Source organism: Microcaecilia unicolor, chromosome 9, assembly GCF_901765095.1.
Source record: "Microcaecilia unicolor chromosome 9, aMicUni1.1, whole genome shotgun sequence".
NCBI classification, from domain to species: domain Eukaryota; kingdom Metazoa; phylum Chordata; class Amphibia; order Gymnophiona; family Siphonopidae; genus Microcaecilia; species Microcaecilia unicolor.
In genome coordinates this window covers 211,149,521-211,169,511 of record NC_044039.1, presented here as the reverse complement: position 1 = coordinate 211,169,511, position 19,991 = coordinate 211,149,521, and the positions used below count along the sequence as shown (strand labels likewise).

Here is a 19,991-nt window from a genome sequence, read left to right as displayed (position 1 = left end):
AGGTTTGTTGGCTTTGTTTTCAGTGTACGCAGAACGACGGCTGCCCGCGGAAGGGGAAACAGAGATTAACCAAATAAGTGCCTTCAACTTTGTGACATCATGCCGCCTCCTGTTCTCGATCAAACCTCATAGAAAAGGGCTGGTGCAAGGGTCCTAACAGATTCTCCCTTGGCGGTCTTAACCACTGCCTGCTTCATTTTGCACTTCGTATATTTCGTAATATTAATGTAATACGAGTTATTAGGGTTTTTTTTTGTTTAAGGTTCGTAAGGAGTAGCAGAGAGGGGTCTCCCGCTTTGCTTTTATTCTTTCATGCTTTAAAAAAAATCTATAGTTTTGCAGGCGGTGCATGAGTGCCTGTCTGACAGGCCCCTACTGAGGGGTTGCTGGGCACTGAGGACGCCACAGGTCCAGGTTGCCGATCTGGCACTCTGGGGAGTGGAAGAAAGAGGCACCGCAGCCCGGGGGGAGGGGTGGGCCTGGACATGGATCCGCTGCTCCAGGCTTGGAGTTATTTCAGGCGTAGGAAGTTCCAGCTGTGCTCTGAGGTCTGCAGCCGGATTCTGGAGGAGACGCCTTGCGATCAGGTAGAGAGAGAGACATGAACTAGGTTGGCCTGGGAGTATCTGCAGCAGCAATATATGTAGGGGGCCCAAGGGCCTACATTAGGGACTCTGCTCTTTTATTTCTGAACTAGCCGTTAAGCCCGTTAAAACGGGGAAATTTGTGTTTTGCAAAAATGTAATAATTCTCACCTCCATCCATCCATGTCCAGCAAACCTCCTCTCTCCCCTGTCCATGTCCAGCAGCCCTCCTGTATCCCCTGTCCTCCCCCCCCCCCCCCCCCCCCGTCCACCAACCATGCTCTCTCCCCTGCCCTCTCCCCATATCCAGCAACCCTCCTCTTTCCCTTGGCCTCCCCCCCATGTCCAGCAACCCTCCTGCTCCTCTCTCCCCTGCCCTCCCCCCCCCCCCATGTCCAGTAGCCCCCCTCTCTCCCCTGGTCTCAGCCCATCCACCAACCCTGCTCTCTCCCCTGCCCTCCCCCATATCCAGCAACCCTCCTCTCTGCCCTGATCTCTCCCCATGTCCAGCAACCCTCCTGCTCCTCTCTCCCCTGCCTTCCCCCCCCCCCCCCCAATGTCCAGCAGCCCACCTCGCTCCCCTGGCCTCAGCCCGTCCACCAACCTTGCTCTCTCCCCTGCCCTCTCCCCATATCCAGCAACCCTCCTCTTTCCCTTAGCCTCCCCCCCATGTCCAGCAACCCTCCTGCTGCTCTCTCCCCCGCCCTCCCCCCCCATGTCCAGCAGCCCTCCTGTATCCCCTGTCCTCCCCCCCCCCGTCCACCAACCATGCTCTCTCCCCTGCCCTCTCTCCTTATCCAGCAACCCTCCTCTTTCCCTTGGCCTCCCCCCCATATCCAGCAACCCTCCTGCTCCTCTCTCCCCTGCCCTCCCCCCCCAATGTCCAGCAACCCTCCTGCTCCTCTCTCCCCTGCCCTCCCCCCCATGTCCAGTAGCCCTCCTCGCTCCCCTGGTCTCAGCCCGTCCACCAACCTTGCTCTCTCCCCTGCCCTCCCCCATATCCAGCAACCCTCCTCTCTGCCCTGCTCTCTCCCCATGTCCAGCAACCCTCCTCGCCGCCGCTCCCTCCCCCCTCTGTGCCGGGCCCCCTGCACTGACATGAGAGCGCCTCTCACGTCCGTGTGAAAGCGCTGCAGGCAGCAGCAGATCGCTCTGCTGCTGCCTGCAGCGCTTCCACACAGAGGTGAGAGGCGCTCTCATGTCAGTGCAGGGGGGCGGGAGAGGCAGCGGCTACGATGACATCGGGGATGGGGTAGTGGAGGTTGGTGCGCCGGCGATGTTGGTTCGTTTCAACTTTCCAGGCGGCAACGGCAGGCAGCGTCTGACTCCGTTTCCCTCTCTGTTCCGCCCTCTGACGTCATCACATCTTGACGCGAGGGTGGGACAGAGAGGGAAGTTTCTACTGCGCATTTGCGGGTGAGTCAGTCACTTGCCATTTATATGTTTGGTGTGTTGAGTGTTAAAATATGTGTGTATATGTATATATATAATCTTTGGCAAGTCACTTTGTCCAGTGTTTCCAAAGTCCGGTCCTGGAGTACCCCTTGCCACTCAGGTTTTCAGGATATCCACAATGAATATACATGAAAGAGATTTGCATACACTGCCTCCATTATATGCAAATCTCTTTCATGCATATTTATTGTGGCTATCCTGAAAACCTGACTGGGAAGAGGTACTCCAGGACCGGTCTTGGGAAACACTGACTTAGTCCTCTATTGCCTCTGATATTTTTTGACCTGTGACTCCATAGTCACAGCCACTGCAACGTCCGCAACCTCTGTGTACTTCTAGGCTGAGTCGTAACCCCAAATACATCCTGTGTGACTCAGTTTGGGAAGCCCTACTCTAGGGACAGGGAAATTCCCCTAGAGTAACTGAATGCAAGGTTACTCAATTCCGGTCCTCGAGGTCAACAGGTAGGCCAGATTTTCGGGATATCCACCATGAACATGCATGAGAGAGTTCTGCATAAAAGGGAGGCAGTGCATTCACATTCCTCTCATGAATATTAATTGTGGATGTCCTGAAAACCTGGCCTGCCTGTGGACCTTGAGGACAGGAATTGAGTAGTCCTGCCTTAATGTAACTTACCTTGAGCTATTAATGAAAATAATATATAAATCCAACTAACTTAATTTTTAGGTTAGCCAAATAAATTGGTGGCTTCTCTCCGTCTTATTCTTAGAGATTGAGGTATTGAAAATTAGTAACACAGAAACAAGAGGTATTGCCTCATGGTGTTTATTTGCTGTCACTAATATCTAGTGTTAGGTGCTAAGTGCATATATTACAGAATAACAACACTTAAGTGCATCAGAGGTGTCAGTAATTGGCAATTACTGGTGTAAGTGCTAGATGGCCAATTCTGGTTGGGCCTAGCACAGTGTGTGTGGGCAGGCATTCATTTCTTCCCCCCACCCCACCTGGAGTATTGTGTTCAGTACTGGTCTCCGTATCTCAAAAAAGATATAGTAGAATTGGAAAAGGTACAGCGAAGGGCGACGAAAATGATAGTGGGGATGGGACGACTTTCCTATGAAGAGAGGCTGAGAAGGCTAGGGCTTTTCAGCTTGGAGAAGAGACGGCTGAGGGGAGATATGATAGAAGTGTATAAAATAATGAGTGGAATGGATCGGGTGGATGTGAAGCGACTGTTCACGCTATCCAAAAATACTAGGACTAGAGGGCATGAGTTGAAGCTACAGTGTGGTAAATTTAAAAACGAATCGGAGAAAATTTTTCTTCACCCAACGTGTAATTAGACTCTGGAATTCGTTGCCGGAGAACGTGGTACGGGCGGTTAGCTTGACGGAGTTTAAAAAGGGGTTAGATAGATTCCTAAAGGACAAGTCCATAGACCGCTATTAAATGGACTTGGAAAAATTCCGCATTTTTAGGTATAACTTGTCTGGAATGTTTTTACGTTTGGGGAGCGTGCCAGGTGCCCTTGACCTGGATTGGCCACTGTCGGTGACAGGATGCTGGGCTAGATGGACCTTTGGTCTTTCCCAGTATGGCACTACTTATGTACTTATGTACCCCCTCCGGTTTCCACCCTTGGCAGCTGACTGGGATGCCAAGCGCTGCCAGCCAAAGACCTCACTGGCCTGAGTCGTGCCTGCAGCAGCACTTATTCAGCAGGTGCATTTCACCGCTAATTCCGGCTCTTCCGTGCATGCTCAGACCTGAACTGAGCATTTGTGAGAGAGCCGGCAGTAGTGGCAAATCGTGCCTTCGGAATAAGTGTTGCTGCAGGCATGACTCAAGCAGGACAGGTCTTTGGCTGGCAGGGCTTGGCATCCTCACCAGCCAGGAAAGCAGAGGGGCCTGAGGCCCCCAGATGGCTACAGCATTGGTACATGCTAAAGCTGTATAGCAATGGGGACGTACACATGGGTGGAGCATGGTTAGGTCATGGGTATGTGACCAAGCGACAGACACAACTTATAAAATACTATCAGTTGTGCACATTGCATGGTGCACTTAGGCGTGCCAACTTAAACCAGCTATTGACCTGTTGTGAGTGGATACCTACATAAGTACACAAGTATTGCCATACTGGGAAAGACCAAAGGTCCTTCAAGCCCAGCATCCTGTTTCCAACAGTGGCCAATCCAGGTCACAAATACCTGGCAAGATCCCAAAAAAGTACAAAACATTCTATACTGCTTATCCCAGAAATAGTGGATTTTTCCCAAGTCCATTTAACAATGGTCTGTGGACTTTTTCTTTAGGAAGCTGTCCAAACTTTTTAAAACTCCGCTAAGCTAACCGCCTTTGCCACATTCTCTGGCAACGAATTCCAGAGTTTCATTACACCTATATCTCTGTGGCATAAATGCATAGGAGGCAAGTCTCTTTCAACTGTAAGGAATCTCTGGAATGAGGCGGCATGGGATGAAGTTGAAAGGGAATAGATTAAGGAGTAATCTAAGAAAATATTTCTGTACCAAAAGCTGGCAGATACATGGAACGTCCTCCTAATGGAGGAGGTGGAGACAAAGAATAGGGTCATTCCATGCCAAGTGGTCTAAACCTTCCCACCATCATGTCTCCAATTTTGTTCAAATTTTATCTGTTGCGCGAGTCAGGTGTTAAATGAAGTTTCCCAAAATTTGAGGTCTCTAGCTGCAATAGTTGCAGATCTAGACCCCCTTTTCTGAAAGGTTGTCAGTCCATGAGTGCGCGACATTTACCAAAATGCCATTTTTGGGGTCTAATAAAATCCAAACACATTTGTAAGAATGGCTAAAAAATTCAAATCCTGTACAGTTTTTGATGCTAATTCCGATGAAATACATTTTAACATTATGGATGCAAAATCCAGTCAAACAAGTTGACTCAAAGTGTGCATCAAAATTGGTCGCGACTCATCGGAACATATTTGGACCAATATTCAGACCGCAACAACTTCTATGCAAACAAAGACACAGACTTGAGGACATAATACTGCCAGATTTGCAACTAACCAGCACCTATAACCGCCCTGCAGGATCTCTTCAAAGTTGGCACTGTCAGCGCAAATGGTAAAATGTACCAAAGTTCAAAGCCAATTATTAAAAAAGAGTCTACCTGAATCAGCTTGTGAACAATATCATCTGAAAGAGAAAATTGTGCTCTACAACACTAATATGTTTTTGTTTTGCAATTCCACCATTAAGTAGCCATTTACTCAGGTCAAAGTATGTTATATTTTGTGTGCGTGATGTATTGCGTTGGTCCATGATGGCTGAGCTATTACTGGTTATCACATTGAAACCAGCATCCCCTTCACCATAGGGGCCACGCCCGATAGCCATGCAGTAACAGCCACGGGTGGGTATCTTTACTGCAGGATCCCAAGCCTGATTGTGGGTTTCTTTACTGTAGGATCTCAAGCCTGATTGTGTGTTTCTTTACTGCAGGTTCCCAAGCCTGCCTTCTTCAGTTACTTCTTGGTCTTATTTACCATCCCTTTCCTAATAATTATTAGCATCCTGTTTGCTTTTTTGGCCACCGCAGCACAGTGTACAGAAGATTTAATCGTATTGTCTACAATGACACCTAGATCTTTTTCTTGTGTGCTGACTCCTAAGGTGGACCCTAGGATCGGGTAACTATGATTTGGATTATTCTACCCAATGTGCATCACTTTGCTTTTATCCACATTAAATTTCATCTTCCATTCGGATAGTCAGTATTCCAATTTCCTAAGGTCTTCCTGCAATTTCCACAGTCTGCTTGTGTTTTGACAGCTTTGAATGGTTTTATGTTATCTACAAATTTAATCACCTCACTTGTCATTCTCATTTCCAGATCATTTATAAATATGTTAAATACCACCGGTCCCAGTACAGATCCCTTCGGCACACATGCCTTTGGGGAAGTGTAAAAAGCCTGAATCCAAAAACAATAAAATGGACCCACCCCAAACGAAGCCTTATCCAGGTATCCCCAATGGACCCTATCAAAGGCCTTTTCTGCGTCCAATCCAAGGAGACACATCAGCAGATCCGAGACCTGAGATACATAAAGCAGATCTAGTGTTCTTCGAATATTATCCATGGCCTGCCTCTTTGCCACAAAACCTACCTGGTCCGGATGGATCAAACTAGGAAGCATGTTAAATTCCGATGAACGTATGCTTGTCAACACCATGCTTTCTTTAGCTTTGACGGTAGTTTTTTCACATTGGAAAGTTCTGCATCTAGCTACTCATCAAGAATGGTGGAACTTATGATTTCAAGCTTACCTCGCTTTGTCTTGTATAAGAAAAAATGGTTTCTGCTATTGTCACACTTCCCAATAGCAAGATGAGTAGTGTTTCTATTGCAGGTTATCTTGTATTTGTGACATATGCATGAATTATTCTATGTGTTAAATAAATCCTCAGTTTTTTTTCTCTTCCTCTGTTTTTCTCATATAAGCTCCTGTTATTGAACCTGAAGATTTGTACTTCACTACATTCTGTATTAGATAAACATTGTTACTCGTTGTTACTTTCTCTCTTATAACAAAACCAATAAAAATATTTAGACCAGGAAGCATGCCTGCCAAACGATTGGCCAGTACCTTTGCCAAAATTTTTACCACCTCAACAAACTACCCTGTTCTGACAGTCATCCTTCAATAACTATCTGCTTAGATCTCTTTTCCTATCTTTATTCTTTTTGCATTACCAATTGTATTTGATATCCTGGAATGGCGTCGCCAAAACAGGTCTCTGTAAGCCACATTGAGCCTGCAAATAGGTGGGATAATGTGGGATACAAATGCAATAAATAAAAAATAAATAAATAAAATGGCGATGGGATGATAGGATGCACAATCCGTTTTATCCTTATCTGGCTTTGGGATGACAGCCAACCAAGCTTCCCTCATTGAAGGAGGCAAAGGCTCCCCCTCCCGTACCGAATTCATTATTAATGCCAGATATTCCCATATGGAAGGCCCGCCGTGGAGAGATGAACTTATACTGTAGTTCCCAATGGGCCGTTATCATGGAAGTCCTGCGCAAAGATAACACATGGGTCTTGAACACTTCTATTGGAAGAGATATCCCCAGATCTGTACTCCATAATTGGGTAAACTTACAAAAGTCTAATTCGATTGCAGTGTCTCTTATGGGCCTGTCATGTATGGGCAATGGTACTTTCTGTTGTGCACCTAGGGAGAGCGCTGAAGCCAATTCCTCCTGCACATCCTCGGTCAATGCCTCCCAAGACAAGCTGGCAATATAATGTTTTAATTGGAGGTAATGGAAGTTATCAGACAGTGGCCGTGAAAATTTCCTCTGCAACTCCACAAAAGGCTCAAGCCGTCCTTCCTCCGTCAAGGCATGTGTCAAATAAACTAGCCCCTTCCGCCGCCATCTGTGAAATGCTTTATATATTACTCCAGGGGGGAATCTTGGATTGTCACAAATAGATACATATGGAGTAGTCTTTGCTGAGAAATGATGGTGTCTTCAAATCCATCGCCGTATTGCCTTAGCTGTTGGAAATATTGAGGAAGATCGCAACACTGGGGGTATGCTTCCGCCCCCGGTATGCAGTAAACAGCTAAAGCGGGTATTTTGAGTTAATGTCGTTTCAATTGAAGTAGCTGAGAAATCTGACATGGAGCGATACCAGTCAGCGATGTGCCTCATACCACTGGCTACAGTAAGATGACGTATGCTTAAAAGGCCCAATCCTCCATGTTCAACTGGCACTTGTAAAATGCTGAGGGGCAGTCTTTCTTTCTTCCCCCGCCATTGAAAGTATTGCAGGTATTTGTTTAATTGTATTTAATCTTTTGGCTTGAGATATAATGGCAAAGTTTGGAAAACATATAGCCATTTGGGAATTATTAACATGCTATATAAAGCTATTCTTCCTAACAGTGATAAAGGATATTCCTGCCACATTTGCAATCTATTGCAGGTATCTATGAGCAGTTTAGACACATTTTTCACATATAATTGAGTCAAATCTCGTGGTAGGTATATCCCCAAATACTTAAGGCTGCCTCCCGCCCAGGACAAGGGAAACCTTCCCTCCAACAACCAGTTCCACCCTGCTGAACTAAAAGAGCATGTGATTTTGAAGGTTTAATGTAAATCCTGAAAATTGACTAAACCCCCAATCAACTAGCATACAGTCTAGTGAACGTTCAGGATTCCTTGTTATCACCACTAAATCATCTGCAAATGCCAAAGCTTTCACCATCTCCCCACCTACCTCCAGCAATCCCTCCCGCCAATTTCAGGGCTCGCAATAGAGGTTCCACCAAGATGACAAATAACAAGGGCGATAGTGGGCATCCCTGACATGTGTCTTGCGATATATTAAATGGGGTTGTACGTACTACATTTATCGATATAGAAGCTTCAGGGTCTGTATACAAAACCTGTATTGCCTTTATAAAACCATCCCTGAAAACCCATATAGCGAACAGTACCAAATAGGTAGTCCCAACCCATTTTGTCAAAGGCTTTTTCCGCGTCAAGACTAAATAATAGGGCCGTTGTGTTGGCCTGCTAATAACATGCGACGAACGTTCCCAACTGCCTGACGAGACTTGATAAAACCCACCTGTTCTACTCCTATCAATCAAGGGAGCAGCCTAGATATACGGTTTGCTAGTATTTTTTGCTAGGATCTTAAGGTCTTCTACGTTTAAAAGCGAGATAGGGCGATAAGAGTTTGCCTGATGTTCCAGGCGCCCCGGTTTTGGTATCAATGATATTAAGGCGGCATTTGAGTGAGGAGGAAATTTGCCATCTGTGATAACTTGTTCGTAATAAGCATGGAGAGGTTTTAAAAATGAGGGGGGCAACATCTTATAGAACTCTCCCGTATACCCGTCTGGGCCAGACGCTGAAAATAAAGGTAATTACCGGATCACTTCCTGCAATTCTTTCCCGTCTATGGGATCCTCCAAGTCCTGTATTTCCTGAGGGGTTAACTGTGAAAGCCCAACTTGGTTCAAATAAGAGGCCGGATCTGGAGCTTTATGAGAATCATACAATTTATCAAAGATTTTCTCTCACAATTTTTTGCTATCTCCTCACTTTTGTTTCGTATGTAGCCTTTATGATCTCTAATTGCTGTTATCACTTTGCGTGGCCCCCATGATTTTGCCAATCGCATTAATAAAGGTCCTGAAGCTATGTTGGTATTTTATTTATGCCAGATGTGGAATGTATTTTATTTTGATTGTCATCAATAAAAATGTTGAAAACTTAATAGAGGTCCTGATCTGTTACCAAATCTCTGAAGCCTATACTTACAATAGAATACAGAATGAGTAGCCCGCTCATGGAGGAGTGAATTAAGTGTCACCTGAACAGTGTGCAATTGTTCTGGAGTCACAGTATTTGGGCTCCGCATGTACCGTGACTTGGCTTTCCTTAACTGTGATTCTAAGTATACTATAGCTGCAGAGTTTTTCTTATTACGGGCATGGACATAAGCTATCACTTCTCCTCGCATCACTGCTTTTGCTGCTGACCAAAAAAGGGTTTGTTGCTCTAGATGCTCCTTATTAAATTGTACGTAATCATTCCACTTTAGGTAAAAGTATTTCTTAAAGTCTATATTATGATATAAGTAGGCCAGAAACCGCCACCCAGGTTTAGTCTGAAAGAAATCCGGGGCTTCTATATCAGTCCACACTAAAGCATGATCCAAGACTTCCTCAGGACCAATTTCAGCTTCAAGTACCCAGGGAAAAACCCTTTGGTCTGCTAATATATAATCTATGCGGGAGAAAGTTCCATGCACTCGGCAGAGATGGGTACATAAGTACATAAGTAGTGCCATACTGGGAAAGACCAAAGGTCCATCTAGCCCAGCATCCTGTCACCGACAGTGGCCAATCCAGGTCAAGGGCACCTGGCACGCTCCCCAAACGTAAAAACATTCCAGACAAGTTATACCTAAAAATGCGGAATTTTTCCAAGTCCATTTAATAGCGGTCTATGGACTTGTCCTTTAGGAATCTATCTAACCCCTTTTTAAACTCCGTCAAGCTAACCACCCATACCACGTTCTCCGGCAACGAATTCCAGAGTCTAATTACACGTTGGGTGAAGAAAAATTTTCTCCGATTCGTTTAAATTTACCACACTGTAGCTTCAACTCATGCCCTCTAGTCCTAGTATTTTTGGATAGCGTGAACAGTCGCTTCACATCCACCCGATCCATTCCACTCATTATTTTATACACTTCTATCATATCTCCCCTCAGCCGTCTCTTCTCCAAGCTGAAAAGCCCTAGCCTTCTCAGCCTCTCTTCATAGGAAAGTCGTCCCATCCCCACTATCATTTTCGTCGCCCTTCGCTGTACCTTTTCCAATTCTACTATATCTTTTTTGAGATACGGAGACCAGTACTGAACACAATACTCCAGGTGCGGTCGCACCATGGAGCGATACAACGGCATTATAACATCCGCACACCTGGACTCCATACCCTTCCTAATAACACCCAACATTCTATTCGCTTTCCTAGCCGCAGCAGCACACTGAGCAGAAGGTTTCAGCGTATCATCGACGACGACACCCAGATCCCTTTCTTGATCCGTAACTCCTAACGCGGAACCTTGCAAGACGTAGCTATAATTCGGGTTCCTCTTACCCACATGCATCACTTTGCACTTGTCAACATTGAACTTCATCTGCCACTTGCACGCCCATTCTCCCAGTCTCGCAAGGTCCTCCTGTACTCGTTCACATTCCTCCTGCGACTTGACGACCCTGAATAATTTTGTGTCATCGGCGAATTTAATTACCTCACTAGTTATTCCCATCTCTAGGTCATTTATAAATACATTAAAAAGCAACGGACCCAGCACAGACCCCTGCGGGACCCCACTAACTACCCTCCTCCACTGAGAATACTGGCCACGCAATCCTACTCTCTGCTTCCTATCTTTCAACCAGTTCTTAATCCATAATAATACCCTACCTCCGATTCCATGACTCTGCAATTTCTTCAGGAGTCTTTCGTGCGGCACTTTGTCTCGTCCCCCAGGATGAAGGGTACGCTACGTGTCAGTAAGATTAAGAGATCTCATGAAAAGGGGCAGAGCCCGAGAGTGTGGTCTTCACCTATGAGCTGCTCTAGGGACCGAACAATCTAACACTGGGTCAGAAACTAAATTAAAGTCTCCCAAAACCAATAATTTAAGAGATTTATATGGAGAGCAAATTTGTGTCAACGCTTGGTAAAATTTAGGATCATATTTATTGGGCCATATAGACCTAGAATGAGATATTCCCTACTTTGGAGCCAAAGATGAATTAACACATAGTTGCCATGAGGGTCTTTCATTATCAGCTCTGCCCTAGCCGCCAATCCCTTTTTAATTAGGATAGCTACTCCACCTTTACGTCCTGATGAGGAAGAGGAAAAAACCTCCCCTACCCAATTCCGCTTCGATTTTTGGTGTTCTTCCTCAGATAGACGTGTTTCTTGTATACATGCAATATCTGCCTTGATAGAATCTTTGCCCGTTTCACTGGAGTAGCGATTCCCCCCACATTCCATGTGATAAAGTGTGTGGATTTAACTCCCACTGCTTGTCATTGTGTGTTTGTAATTCCTAAAATTGAAACCAGTGTTGGTGATCTCGGGTGCCCAGCCCCACCCGAGGTACATTCTCACTACAACTCGGAGACCTCTGCCTGAAGGGGCAAATAATGCAATCCCCACTAGTATAAAATCTTTACTCATTACTGTGAATGATAGTAACCCACAGCCAATCAGAAGTAGCTCTAGCGCAATGTACTTCCTCCTCCGTTCATATAACCCTCCCCCACTTCCCTTCCCCCCCTTAAATCCCCCCCTTTCCAAAGTGTAACCCCAACGATCTCTCCCACTTCATATAGTAGGAGGGCGGAGATCTTTATTGATGATGAGGCCCCCCTCCCCCCACCCCTTCAACTTCTGAGTAACGATAATATAAATACAACATTTGCATTTCACATACAATTATCACCCAGAGTGGATTAACTATAGTGACCATCAGACTTATTTTCGAAAGAGAAGGGCGCCCATCTTTCGACACAAATCGCAAGAAATGGTGCAGGCAAAAGTCAGAAAGATGCTTGGGTGTATAGGAAGAATGGAGAAGGGCGGAGATAGTGCTTCTAAGTTCAGATCTCATTTGGATACTGCGTGCAGTTTTGGAAACAGCGCCTTCAAAAGGATATAACCAGGATGGAGTTACAGTGGGGGAAATAAGTATTTGATCCCTTGCTGATTTTGTAAGTTTGCCCACTGACAAAGACATGAGCAGCCCATAATTGAAGGGTAGGTTATTGGTAACAGTGAGAGATAGCACATCACAAATTAAATCCGGAAAATCACGTTGTGGAAAGTATATGAATTTATTTGCATTCTGCAGAGGGAAATAAGTATTTGATCCCTCTGGCAAACAAGACCTAATACTTGGTGGCAAAACCCTTGTTGGCAAGCACAGCGGTCAGACGTCTTCTGTAGTTGATGATGAGGTTTGCACACATGTCAGGAGGAATTTTGGTCCACTCCTCTTTGCAGATCATCTCTAAATCATTAAGAGTTCTGGGCTGTCGCTTGGCAACTCGCAGCTTCAGCTCCCTCCATAAGTTTTCAATGGGATTAAGGTCTGGTGACTGGCTAGGCCACTCCATGACCCTAATGTGCTTCTTCCTGAGCCACTCCTTTGTTGCCTTGGCTGTATGTTTTGGGTCATTGTCGTGCTGGAAGACCCAGCCACGACCCATTTTTAAGGCCCTGGCGGAGGGAAGGAGGTTGTCACTCAGAATTGTACGGTACATGGCCCCATCCATTCTCCCATTGATGCGGTGAAGTAGTCCTGTGCCCTTAGCAGAGAAACACCCCAAAACATAACATTTCCACCTCCATGCTTGACAGTGGGGACGGTGTTCTTTGGGTCATAGGCAGCATTTCTCTTCCTCCAAACACGGCGAGTTGAGTTCATGCCAAAGAGCTCAATTTTTGTCTCATCTGACCACAGCACCTTCTCCCAATCACTCTCGGCATCATCCAGGTGTTTACTGGCAAACTTCAGACGGGCCGTCACATGTGCCTTCCGGAGCAGGGGGACCTTGCGGGCACTGCAGGATTGCAATCCGTTATGTCGTAATGTGTTACCAATGGTTTTCGTGGTGACAGTGGTCCCAGCTGCCTTGAGATCATTGACAAGTTCCCCCCTTGTAGTTGTAGGCTGATTTCTAACCTTCCTCATGATCAAGGATACCCCACGAGGTGAGATTTTGCGTGGAGCCCCAGATCTTTGTCGATTGACAGTCATTTTGTACTTCTTCCATTTTCTTACTATGGCACCAACAGTTGTCTCCTTCTCGCCCAGCGTCTTACTGATGGTTTTGTAGCCCATTCCAGCCTTGTGCAGGTGTATGATCTTGCCCCTGACATCCTTAGACAGCTCCTTGCTCTTGGCCATTTTGTAGAGGTTAGAGTCTGACTGATTCACTGAGTCTGTGGACAGGTGTCTTTCATACAGGTGACCATTGCCGACAGCTGTCTGTCATGCAGGTAACGAGTTGATTTGGAGCATCTACCTGGTCTGTAGGGGCCAGATCTCTTACTGGTTGGTGGGGGATCAAATACTTATTTCCCTCTGCAGAATGCAAATAAATTCATATACTTTCCACAATGTGATTTTCCGGATTTAATTTGTGATGTGCTATCTCTCACTGTTACCAATAACCTACCCTTCAATTATGGGCTGCTCATGTCTTTGTCAGTGGGCAAACTTACAAAATCAGCAAGGGATCAAATACTTATTTCCCCCACTGTAGTCCAGAGAGTGACTACTGAAAAAATCAGTGGTCTTGGTCATAAAGCATATAGGGACAGACTTAAAAATCTAGAAGACGGGCAGATGAGGATTGATACAATAGGAGACGTTTCCTTTGTTGTATAAATGCACATGGAGCAGGCCTCTTTCAATTGAAAGAAAGCTTAGGATTAAGGATGCATAGGATGAAGGTGAGAGGAGAGAGACTCGGAAGTAATCCTAAAAGAAATTGCTTTATGGAAAGGGTGGTGAATGTGTGGAGGTGGTGGAGATGAGGACCATATCTGAAGCCAAGAAAGCATGGGACAAAGTACCAAGATTATCTAAAGTAGAGGAAGAGATTGTAGAGTTTAGTAGTTAGTATGGATGAGCATTCTTGATAGGCCATGTCGTCTTACCTCCTTATCTCTTATGCCTGTAATGAACTGTTTATCCAATCTACTTTATAATTTACTTTAACATTTATGAACTTTAATGTAACACTACTTTGTATTTCTCATTCCGGAAATGGCGATCGCCATTACGGTATAATGTAAGCCACATTGAGCCTGCAAAAAGGTGGGATAATGTGGGATACAAATGCAATAAATAAATCTTTATTAACCATTATTTTCTCTGTTTCTGTGTTTCTTCATTGCTTTGGATTGGGATCTGTTTAATCGGGATGTATGCCTTCACTTATGTTTTCAGTAGTGTTTAGCAACACTGTCGACTAATCTCATATTCAGTGCATTGTAGCTTCTTTCCCTCTATTCAACCATAGCAGTGTAAAAGCTAAATATCATTAAAGGGATTGTTCAAATCCTCTTCTGTTATTTATTCATGGTATTTGAGCCCCAGGTACTGATGCACACCTCAGATGTGAAACCCTTCAGGCTTTAAAAATATGAGTTGTCTGTTACTGCCAGTGGTACCGTACTTCAACCTGAATTCTGTCAGCGACTACACTAGGGTTATAAACCAGAAATACATTGTCTGCAGGCTTTGCCTCCTCTCCATGTAAACAAGGTAAAACTAGTTCATCAGTATTTGTCTTTCTCATTTGTGGATGATAGTCCAGTGCAAAATAATTTTACTATGCCTAGAACAGAATGAGAAGAGATTCTCTTTCACTGTAGACATAGGAAGTGGGTTCTGGCCATGGAAATTATTCATTTAGAGAGAAAACCTACACCCCTATTTTAAAAACTGTATGTCATTTAGAGTTCAGAGCTCCATATCATGTTACGCAAGGTAAAATGCCAGGTCAGCTACAGAGGGCTTCATCAGATAAATCTTATAATGTTTCAACTAAATAAATATTTTAGGATCCTAATTGGAGGTTATATCAGTAATATATTCGTATTGTGTTCTGGCCTATTTTTAATTTTTTGTGGGTAATTCCTAGTCAGGGTTTGCTCTGCATTTTTTATTGCGTTCTAATAAGATCACAGTTTTTTTTTTACTACTCTAAAACACAGGATTGCCAACCCCCCCCCCCCCCCCAAAAAAAAAACAAAAAAAAACCCACAATCAAACCCTAAAGCTATAGGGATTAAGCAGCTGTGGAATAATGTGCTTGACAGTCACATTTCCACACGCAAATAAAAGTGCAGAGCTATATGTTAAGATACTACAGGCAATATGAACTCTTAATCTTCATGAAATTGCAAAATAAAATGTTGAAGACCTTATCGTATATTGACCACCGGTGGTAGGAGGCGGGGCTAGTGTTGGGCAGACTTCTACGGTCTGTGCCCTGAAAATGGCAGATACAAATCAAGGTCAGGTATACACATAAAGTAGCACATATGAGTTTATCTTGTTGGGCAGACTGGATGGACTGTACAGGTCTTTCTCTGCCGTCATCTACTATGTTATTATCAGGCTTATTTTTGAAAGAGAAGGACGCCCATCTTTCAACACAAATCGGAAGATGGGCGTCCTTCTCCCAGGGTCGCCCAAATCGGCATAATCGAAAGCCGATTTTTTGGTGTCCACAACTTCTTTCCGTCTTGGGGACGACCAAAGTTCCTGGGGGCGTGTCGGAGGCGTAACGAAGGCAGGACTTTGGCGTGCCTAACACATGGGCGTCCTCGACCCATAATCGAAAAAAGAAGGGCGTCCCTGACAAGCACTTGTCTGACTTTACTTGGTCCTTTTTTTGTTACGACCAAGCCATGAAAAGGTGCCCAAGCTGACCAGATGACCACCGGAGGGAATCGGGGATGACCTCCCTTTACTCCCCCATTGGTCACTAACCCCCTCCCACCCTCAAAAAAATTCTATGCCAGCCTCAAATATCATACCCAGCTCCATGACAGCAGTATACAGGTCCCTGGAGCAGTGTTAGTGGGTGCAGTGCACTTCAGGCAGGCGGACCCAGGCCCATCCCCCCTACCTGTTACACTTGTGGTGGTAAATGTGAGCCCTCCAAAACCCACCAGAAACCCACTGTACCCACATCTAGGTGCCCCCCTTCACCTGTAAGGGCTATGGTAGTGCTGTACAGTTGTGGGTTTGGGGAGGGGGGCTCAGCACACAAGGTAAGGGAGCTATGCACCTGAGAGCAATTTCTGAAGTGCCCCCTAGGGTGCCCAGTTGGTGTCCTGGCATGTGAGGGGGACCAGTACACTACGAATGGTGGCTCCTCCCACGACCAAAGGGATTTGGATTTGGTCGTTTCTGAGATGGGCGTCCTCAGTTTCCATTATCACCGAAAATCAGAAATGACCAAGTCTAAGGACGACCGTCTCTAAGGTCGACCTAAATTTTGCGATTTGGGCGTCCCCGACCGTATTATTGAAATGAAAGATGCGCGTCCATCTTGTTTCGATAATACCGGTTTCCCCGCCCCTTCACGGGGACGTCCTCAGAAAAACTTGGGTGTCCCTTTTGATTATGCCCCTCCACGTATGTTATTGTGACCTAGCTTCAACTTTATTTCTTCCTCCTTTTGTAACATTGCCCTTATTAAAATACTGAGGGATATAATATTGGCATACTCTGAGTTTGAAATGTTTCAGGTTGCTTTGCTAGTTATTTGAAGAAAAATACACATATTTGCTTCTGCTTTATCTTGCCTTTTAATGCAGGCTGCTTGGAGTCTGAAGACAAGAGCATTGACTGAGATGGTCTATGTGGATGAAATTGATGTAGACCAGGAAGGGATTGCAGAAATGATCTTGGATGACAACGCTATTGCTCAGGTGGCACGTATGTACAAGATTTCAGATTAAGTAACTGCAGAATACTCTTCACAGCACCCAAAGATGTTTATATTAATTTTGGTGTTTTTATTTTAATAATTTAGACTCCTGAGGCAGGCCTGTGGCCGAAACACAGTACTGTGTCGAGTCTGTGAATAAAGTTGTCAGGTTTTATCATCGTAGTCCCGTCTCCCTGGAGTCATTGGTCCATTTCTCACTTCCTATAGATAGCTGAACTACATTAACATCTTAATTGAAGGGTTGTAGCCTGAGAACTTTCTCCACGTCTGCTTGAAGGTTACCCTCTTCCCCAGGAGCTGACTGAAATTCCACTGAACATTTATTTATTGCATTTGTATCCCACATTTTCCCACCTATTTGCGGGTGCAGTGTGGCTTACAATATGTTGTAAAGATGGAAGTACAATTGTAGCAGCTTGGTTATTGATTACATTGTGACGAGTTATGCGAAGACAAGACAAGTCAAGTATCATCGAGGGGAAAGAACAATTGAAAGAACAATGGAACAATGGAAGGAAACAGCAAGAAGAATGATAGGACAGCAGAATAGTAATAGGAGAACATTCTATTAAAAAAAAAATATTATGAGTAATGGTATGCATGTGGTAAAATTATTAATAGTGTGCGTAAATTTATTAACAGTGTGTGGACTTCATATGCTTTGATCTTTTCTATAAATTTTATCAAAGAGATGAGTCTTCAATAATTTGCGGAAGTTGGTTAGTTCGCAAGTCATTTTCAGGTTGCGTGGTAGTGTATTCCAGAATTGTGTGCTCATGTAAGAAAAGGTTGATGCATGTAGTGTTTTGTATTTTATTCCTTTGCAATTAGGGAAGTGGAGGTTGAGGAAAGTACGGGATGATCTTTTAGCGTTTCTGGGTGGTAGGTCTATTAAGTCAGACATGTAGGCTGGGGCTTCACAGTGAATGATTTTGTGGACTAATGTGCATACTTTAAAAGTAATGCGTTCTTTGAGTGGGAGCCAGTGCGATTTCTCTCGTAAGGGTTTAGCACTCTCGTATTTTGGTTTTCCGAAGATGAGTCTGGCTGCTGTGTTCTGGGCTGTTTGAAGTTTTCTCAGTATTTGCTCTTTGCATCCTGCTTACAGTGATTTGCAGTAGTCCAGATGACTGAGCACAAGGGATTGCGCTAGGCTGCGAAAGACGGATCTTGGGAAGAGTGGTTTTATTCTTTTCAGTTTCCACATGCAGTAGAACATCTTTTTAGTTGTGTTGTTTGCATGAGTTTCGAGTGTTAGGTGGCGGTCGATAGTGACTCCAAGGATTTTTAAGGTTCCTGAGATCGGAACTGCATGCATTCTTTCCAACCAAGATAAATTTAGGCACTCCAATTGAATCAATTCTTGCATGGCAGCCTTAACCAAGAGGTACCATTTGGGATATTATAGTCATGTTCTATGTTAAGACGAACTTATTACCATTCCAGAGGGTAGGGTTAAATGGTCATTTCTCTCAATGGAGGAGAGTGAACAGTGGAGTGCCGCAGGGAACTGTACTGGTACCAGTACTATTTAACATATTTATAAATGATATGGAAATCAGAACGACAAGTGAGTTGATCAAATTTGCAGATGATACAAAACTATTCAAGGTTGTTAAAACACGTGCGGACTGTGAAATATTGTAGGAAGACCTTAGGAAATTGGAAGACTGGGGGTCCAAATGGCAGATGAATTTTAATGTGGACAATGCAATGTGATGCACATTGGAAAGAATAATCCGAATCACAGTTACCTGATGCTAGGGTCCACCTTGGGGGTCAGCGCTCGAGAAAAAGATCTGGGTGTCATCATAGATAATACGCTGAAATCTTCTGCTCAGTGTGCGGCAGCGGCCAAAAAAGCAAACAGGACGCTAGGGATTATTAGGAAGGGGATGGTGAATAAGACCGAAAATACTATAATGCCTTTGTATTGCTCCATGGTGCGTCCGCACCTTGAGTATTGTGTTCAGTTCTGGTCAGCGTATCTCAAAAAAGATATAGCGGTATTAGAAAAGGTTCAAAGAAGAGCGACTAAAATGATAAAGGGGATGGAACTCCTCTCGTATGAAGAAAGGCTAAAGAGGTTAGGGCTGTTCAGCTTGGAAAAGAGACGGCTGAGGGGAGATAAGATTGAGATCTACAAAATCCTGAGTGGTGTAGAAGTGGATCAATTCTTGTTTTTTTTTACTCGTTCCAAAAGTACAAAAACTAGGGGACACTCAAGGATGTTACATGGAAAACATTTAAAACAAATAGGAGGAAATACTTTTTCACTCAATGAATAGTTAATCTCTGGAACACTTTGCTGGAGGAGGTGGTAGCACGGTTAGCAGTAGCGTAGGAAGGGGGGGGGGCGGTCCGCGCTGGGGGGGTGAAAGTGGTCGGTCCGGCCAACGCGTGCAAGTGGTCGGTCCGGCACACCGACTTTGGCCAGAGTTTTGCTATGTGCTGTCTCAAGGCGTGGGAGACCAATAATATCAGGCACGTTCTGGCCAAAGTCGGTGTGACGGACCGACCACTTGCACGTTGTTCATTGCATTTGAAAATTAAGTAATTTTTCATTTCTTTTGGGGATCCATCCGAAGTCAGTTCTGTGAAGCTAGCATTTTTACATTTATACCTAAAGAAATAAGGATTTTTTTTTTTTTTTGTGCCAGTGAAGATAAAACAGCCCATTGATTTTCCTCAATCCTCGTTTTTACTAACTATCTTTTGGGTTGGTGGTTGGGCTTCTTTCAGAGGCTTTTTCCCCCCTTTTCTTAAAAACTTTCTAAAATTAAAAATTTGAATGCACTTCACAGAACTATAGTCTCATGAAAGTATTCATTGCCATTATATGAGAGAAATTGTGGTGTTGCTTAGCATCATTACGGTTGAGTGATGAGCGATATGGAGTGCTGCTGGAGA

The 19,991-nt window shown here is 44.5% G+C and overlaps 1 protein-coding gene across 1 annotated transcript in view; it reads left to right on the top strand.

The window, feature by feature from the left end:
• Positions 1 to 424: 424 nt before the first annotated feature.
• TTC8 (tetratricopeptide repeat domain 8) overlaps positions 425 to 19,991 on the top strand; it is a 65,744-nt gene continuing 46,177 nt past the window's right edge. Inside the window, exons 1-2 of the mRNA XM_030213766.1 lie at positions 425 to 587; positions 16,948 to 17,068. Coding sequence (XP_030069626.1) covers positions 486 to 587; positions 16,948 to 17,068 — 223 coding nt within the window. The 5' untranslated portion in view covers positions 425 to 485. The remainder of the gene's footprint in view (positions 588 to 16,947; positions 17,069 to 19,991) is intronic.